This window comes from Bombus pyrosoma, linkage group LG9, assembly GCF_014825855.1.
Source record: "Bombus pyrosoma isolate SC7728 linkage group LG9, ASM1482585v1, whole genome shotgun sequence".
NCBI classification, from domain to species: Eukaryota; Metazoa; Arthropoda; class Insecta; order Hymenoptera; family Apidae; genus Bombus; species Bombus pyrosoma.
The window spans coordinates 12,379,912-12,387,004 of NC_057778.1; the positions used below are offsets into that span (position 1 = coordinate 12,379,912).

Here is a 7,093-nt window from a genome sequence, read left to right on the forward strand (position 1 = left end):
GATGAAGGTGATGGTGATGATGATGATGGTGATGATGGTAATGATGATGATGATGATGATGATGATGATGATTATGGTGATGATGATGATGATGGTGGTGGTGGTGGTGGTGATGGTGATGATGGTGATGATGATGAATGCGAGGCTCATTTTTTGATAAGATGCACCGCGACCACTGTCTGCGTAGAAATATATTTTATTACTGAGATAATTTTTCGGATAATTTTCTCATACGTTTGTTCTAACCTCTGTTCGTTCTTCCTCGGGCGAAACAGATCCGGGGTGTGAAACGATCCTGAGACCGAATGCTACTGAAAAACTGTAACACATTAAGTTAGAATAAAAATGTTACATTGCCAATGCTGTGCTTTACGACTGATATTCAGCATGAAACTGATTATTCGTTAGATCGTTTCCTTTTTCTTTGTGGCTTCACGGTGATATTCTTTTCGAGCTGCGTGTACCATCGGTGACTCGTATCGTCATTTTCGAAAATTTTATCCACTGTCGGTGTTCTGCGAAACGTTAAACACTGGAACGTACTAGTCGACTTAAAAATTATTATTTTCGCCAACACGAATTTAATAAGAATAAGAGTAATTCCTAAAGAATAAGATAACTGTTCAACGGGATCTTCGGGAACAGATATCCCTCAAGACGTTAAAACAAGATTAATGAGTATATTTCAGAGAAACGTGAAGAAAAGGAAGCTCTGGTATTTCTAGCGTTAATGCGCTAAACTAATTTATATAATTTATACAATTCCGATACGGAACGAACGAAAAAATTTTTCTTCGTGAGTTATCTTCGTGACGAGAGAAATGAAGAAAATCTACGCTATTCGAATTACACTATTTCTTAAGCGCATATCTAGCATCTGGTGTTGTAATTACAAACTAGAGAAAGAAAACATCGACTCGCTTTCGTGGCAGAGTTTAATTTTCACGGGCAAGACATAGAGCGACTGAAGAAAGATCGACGATCAACTTGGTTGCGCGTCTATCTCGAATATCCGCTTGCCAGCACAGAACGCAAGTTGTGGTACGACGGAGATGGTCCTCGTTTTCTTTGCGTGCTTTGGGTTTATCGGGCCAATGTCCAAGCTGTACGTACCGCCTCTTAAATTCCTGATCATCGCCAACGTCTGTCGAAAAAATAATCGTCGTCATCATCTGCGTAACGAGTATACTCGACGGAAGGGATATAGTCAGGTTATTTAAAAATACTACGTTTTGTTATCCGTACGAGTATGTGAAAGTTTCACGATGCGTTGATCATATCATGTTTGACTTACTAATTGTCAACTTTTTTCTGCAAATTATTATGTAATTCTGTAGGTTTGGATTTCATTGGATCAATCGAAATCTATTTCTAAAGTATCAGATGTACAGAATGCTCGCGCTTTGATTTCGTTGAGTTAAATTTTGGCAATGTGATAATTTTTAAACATAATTTTAGATTTCATGCGACGAAGAGACCAAAACTTATTTTCAAATTTATACCTGTTATCTTTTTTTATGTTACATGTTACGTGTTACATAGATGCGTGGACAAAGCGTGTAATATATGAAAGTGCCAGATTCGAAAAGTCTGAAATCTTGATGCACATTTAATGTTTTATATACTATTGTATGCTACGTTTTATTTATTGCTGTATACTAGAAAATATGGAATATCGACAGGAGGCTTTCGATACTTTGAAAACTTCCGATTCTTTCGGAACTTACGATTAAACTTTGAAGACTCAACAGCCTTAAGAATCGAAGCATGCTCGAAGCGTTCCGATGTTATACATACACATACATATATAACATACACATACATATGTGTATATTGAGAACGCGTCGCTATGGTTCTGAATTTAGTCGCAGATTAATATTTTAATTTACGACTTGACTATATCGTTTCTACCGACTGTGAACTGCGAGCGAACGAGATCCGTATGAGAAATCTGTATTTACGGCGTGAGATCGCAAGTCGATCACTCTGAAGAGATTGGTATCCGCGCCACCGCAAGCGATGAACATGTTCGACACGTATTTGCCACAGTAGAGCAGGGAAGGATAGCTGTCGGGTTCCAAGGAAGCAAGCAACTTTCCGCTACCGTAGTCCCACAATTGTATGGGATTCTCTCTTTGCCACGCGCACGACAAAATCTGTTCGTAATATAGTTGTTTGTTAATAAAAAAAGAAAAAACGAAGAGAACACCCGCAACGTCTGATTCCTAAGCGAAAGATTAGCATGTGTAGCGTATTCTTTTAATAATTTGTAATGATTCCTCTTACACGTTACGTTTTATTTTTCATTCGAACACCTTTCATTTAGGTGGGGTAAACCAAGGGGTTAAGAATTACGAGCGAGAGATTGTTGCATGATGATGGCTTAATAATACCGGTAGGGTGAGTGTTGGGTCAATTTGGCTCACTTTTCTCCCAGTATGTATATAGAAATTTAACGTTACATGTTGATGAAAAATTTGGCGATTCTTTTGCTAATTTGAAAGATGTGTTCCTTTTATGTTTTTATACAAATTATCTATTTCTAATTTAGCTATCTCTGTAAACAGTATTAATGCATTTTTGCTTTCTTGTGTTGTTGGAACAACAAATTCAAATAACTTATGGATAAAATTTCGAATTTTTGTATCCGCTTTGACAGAAATGTATGATTTTGTAAACCGGAGAGAGACTATAGCTGCTTTTTCGATGCTATGTTACTGCCAAACATAATTGCACTCTTTGTTATGTAGAACAAGTGGATTTTGGTGCGATAAATCAATTTTTCTCGTTGATCTGTACGTAAAACTATTGTTAAAATGTGATCGCTGACGAATAAATCGAACAAGAAATTACAGTACCGCATATTTTTGTATGCAAAGCAATGAGAAACGTCGATTTATATTCGAGAAAAGTACAATGTTACTGTCCGAAGAAAAGATGCGATATTTACAATACATACAAATATTGAAAATATGTATACTGCCCTCTTTTAATGTTTTTCTACTCTCATCTTGGGTGAAAAGGAACTGTAGAATCATCTTTTCTATATCAAGTAATATTAAATCAAACTGACCCACCGTTTACCGTACGAAAATTGACGATTGTAAAATATAAATTATCCGATATCGCGAATGATTTCCGATTTGTTGAAAAAGTCAACGCGACGAAAAGCGTATGAAGAGAGCGCGGATGCGTCGTTTCAGGACCAGAATTTGGTTTCAAAAGACGAACTGTCCTACAATTTTTATATACTTGCCGTGTGAATAAGAACGTGTTAAGGTGGATGTAGTTGGATTTTGAATTCTGGATATAAATATGTGTACCTCTCTTCCATCCCTACTGATATCGAGTCCATCGCCGCACATATGCACACCCGATATTCTCCTGAGTGCGTATGGTTGCCTAGTGTCCCAAAATTGAATAGTATTGTCCCAACCACCGCTTATCAGCTCATGTGCCGATCTGGGGTTGAAACACGCGCTGAACACTCTAGATTTATGACCGTCCATGGCTTCCAATGACTCGCTAGAATGTAATAAAAAATCAGGAAATAAATAAATAAGAGGAGAGAACGTACAAAAAGGAAATATTTCTATGTTAAACTTTTATCGGGATTCGAAGAGATGCTGTAAATAGAAAGAGGATGAAGCAGGTTGTGGCGAATAAAATTTCAGCCAACTGTGAACACCGAAGACCGCTAAAAACCTTGTTTTTCTCTATACAGGTCGAAAAAAAATTACGCGTATGACTTGTAGTCGGTGATATTTTTCTATCGTTGGATAAAATTGTACAAATTGAAACGACTGTAAACTGGAATCATTCTAAATAACTATTAGCGAAACTACTATATAGTTTGTAAATAGGAACGAATGTTGGCTATTGTCCGCGTGGCGCGGGTAATTGCGTTTAAGATCGTCGCTGAGTCGTTCCGTTTGTAAATGAAACGTAACTGAAGAGAACGCGAATAGAAGCGTCATAAGAAACATTGCCTGCGTTATCTCAAGCGCGTTGTGTGTTATACGTGCGAAACCGTGTTCACTTTTCCTTATAACGATTTTATTATTTTATATCGTGATAAGAGTATCAATAACGATATGCAAGATTTTAGTTCCTTTTTACTGGTCCTCTGTTAGTACTGTCTCTTAGTACTCTATTAGTACTACTGTACATATTAATAGAAAGCAGAGAAATGTGATTGTACGAAGGAATTTTCGTTAAGTGTCTTTGGAAGTTGTGGACCACTGGCAATACGAGTGACAAAGAAATGAATTTTATATCAAGTTAAATGTGTCGTAGCAGAGCAATCAATCTATCTGTTTAACTAGGAAATCTACTGTCAGTGGACACCTGGTGCGAGTTTATTTGATTTGAAGCGACCCTGAGCAGTTAGTCTTGATCAGGAACGAGCTACAATCACGTTTAACGAGATCAAGGTGACTTTGAAGTCTTCCACTCTCTAGGACGTCGTTACAAGACGTAGATCTGTTGAAACAAATTGATTTTGATCTAAAACATTTGAATCGTCTGTAGAGATTGTCGTACCCAATGATCAACAAATATACACAGCTCTATAGCATCGTTGATCGTATATAGAAGTTAATTCGTTGTCATATACAAATTATTGCACCCTAAATTATATGGATGAAAGATATTTTAAGAACAACGAAAATCTTGAAATACTGTTTTTACATTTTGATTTTCCACTGCAACCGAGACAATAATGACGAAATATATTTCAGTAATGATAGGAAACCTTGCGTGAAATACTCTTTCCTGCATCTTGGTTTCTTCGTCGTAAAGTATAAGCTTCGCATCGTCGCCTAAAGTTAGGAACTTTGGCAGACGAAAATGGTAAGCTAAACCCAGCACCTGCCTCTTTTCCCGTATCGTGTAAAGACACTGTGAAGTTGGATAATGCCAGCATTTGACGCAGCCATTAGCATCTGGACCAACGAAATATGGTAAAAGGAGAAAGAACCGAGCGAAAAAATTAATCCTTTATCGCTTCACAGCTATATAAAAAATAAACTGACAATGAGTACTAACAGGTTGTAAGGACGGTACGCGAGATTGGATGAGATTTGTGGACAGGTCTGTGCTTAATCGCCGTCGTCGGACTTGGTTTCTGCATCATTTCAGTGTCACGCAGCATCGACACCTCGTCCGATCTGGTTTTGTACAATTTTACCGAACCATCCATCAGGCCAGCCGCCAAAAAGTCATAGGTCTCCGTGTAACAAATGCAAAGAACATCCTGCCCGACCTCTCTAAAACAATATCCTTTTTTCGGCTAAAGTTTCATCGGACGAAAAATCGTTTCGATAAAATAAACATTGTGTTGCTTAATTTTCGTTGATCCTGAAAATATTGCCAGAAGGCAATTTTTATTAATCGTTATTAAGGCAATTAATAATTATTGTTAATTACTCAACGTGTTACTTGTAATTTCTTAAGAGTAGCGAAATGCTTGTTAACAAATGTATCTCGATATCGACGACAGTTTATACGAAAACAAATGAATCTTTTTCTAATCACTAAATTTCGAAAAATTTCTGTCTAGATTTAATTTATTATAGTACGATCCCAAAAATGTTCTCTTAAATCGCAAATAAGCGCAATTAGTTTCAAACAACTTACTGCGTCTCTTTTATTTTTGTTTAAAGGAAATTTTGCATACATTTGTCTAATGACAGTTACGTTGTCATCCATATACATTCGTTCTTGATCCATTATGATTATTATTGCTTTCGGCAAGGCTGGCTCAACTTCATCGACACTATTATACATTGCTTAGATAATTAGAATAAATATCACGAATGAAACAGGATAATAAAATGTGCAAAACGATATTTAGAATTTTGAATGAACGATGTACTGTATAATAATATGCAACATGCTCGTTGAACATGATTTATGGATAGATCCTGTTGTTAAAGTGAAATAAACGTACCATTGCAGATGGAATTGAACTTAAAACTTTGTTTTCGACGTTCTATTCGGTGGCAAGGCATTCATGCTATTACGTTGATTACGTATATTAGTTTTAGGCTCATCTTTTATTGCCACTTAAAGAATTTGAGGCTATAATTTCCCCATATTCAAAGTGACGATCAGTTTTGGAAAACTTCAACCGCGTGTTTCAGAATTGTTCATCCTTCGATTCTATAAATCCGATACGTTATATTCACTGTCGTTCCAAATCTTATAAAACGCAGCGTGATATTCATAAACTATCGCATCTCTTATTTCATACAATCTTTTGTCATTCCGTTATTATTCTAATTCTTGGATTCTTTAAAGAAAAGCTTTTCGAAAATATACAACGATCGTATACGCAGTTGATTTAAAAACAATAGGCAGTAGTCACCTTTCTTATCGATATTGGATAAAAAAGTTTCCTAGTGCGTACGTTGGTACATATCATCGACTTAAAACTACTAATTAGTCACTGGTACGTACGTAACTTGATCGACTAATTGACTCTCGTCAGAGGATTAACGTTTCTGGCAATTTTTCCTATGATTAGTTACGATGGTAACGTCACGTAACGTTTCGTGTCATCGAAAATAAATGTCAAATTTTAATATGCATTCGTAAGAATATAATCTCCGTTACATTTTCCACTGACTGAAGATTGAATTTGACACTCATTCATAACACACGCATATAAATTTACCAGCTTGGAATACAAATATTTGTCCGATCAAATAAGTCAAACTATCGTTGGTGTTTAGTCGAGTTTAAATCGAATATACGAATAACAGTTTTGCATTGATGTTAAAAGTAGTTTTCAAAAAGTCGCCATCCAACAGATAAAAAGAATATAAATAAATTGCTATATTTATGTACAGAATATATTATATATATATATATATATATATATTATGTAATATAATATATATAATATATAAATTGTATTATATAATAATATATAATGTTCAAAATAACGTACTCGATAAGTATGTATGTATATTTAGTGAGTTAAACGAATCTCTAAGTCGGGCTTCTTTAATTTAATTATAATCATAAATAAAAGTATGAATATCTATAAAAATTCGGAGCTTAAGATAATAACATCAACTTGCCATAATCC

The 7,093-nt window shown here is 35.6% G+C and overlaps 1 protein-coding gene across 1 annotated transcript; it reads right to left on the bottom strand.

The window, feature by feature from the left end:
- Window positions 1-8: 8 nt before the first annotated feature.
- LOC122570859 lies at window positions 9-6,665 on the bottom strand. Its single transcript, XM_043733747.1, has 2 exons — window positions 3,228-6,665; window positions 9-2,225 (listed from the first exon to the last, which is right to left on the bottom strand). Exons 1-2 carry the CDS (start codon window positions 3,507-3,509, stop codon window positions 1,908-1,910), a joined length of 600 nt encoding a protein of 199 aa, XP_043589682.1. The 5' UTR covers window positions 3,510-6,665; the 3' UTR covers window positions 9-1,907.
- Between the last annotated feature and the right edge of the window lie 428 nt (window positions 6,666-7,093).

Excerpts from the sequence above, each read along its gene's own strand:
- LOC122570859 (XM_043733747.1), bottom strand. The coding sequence starts at position 3,509 with ATGGACGGTCATAAATCTAGAGTGTTCAGCGCGTGTTTCAACCCCAGA. Across the intron at positions 2,226-3,227 it reads TAAAAATTGTAGGACAGTTC|GAATCAGACGTTGCGGGTGT; the intron begins GTCTTTTGAAAC and ends TCTTTCGCTTAG.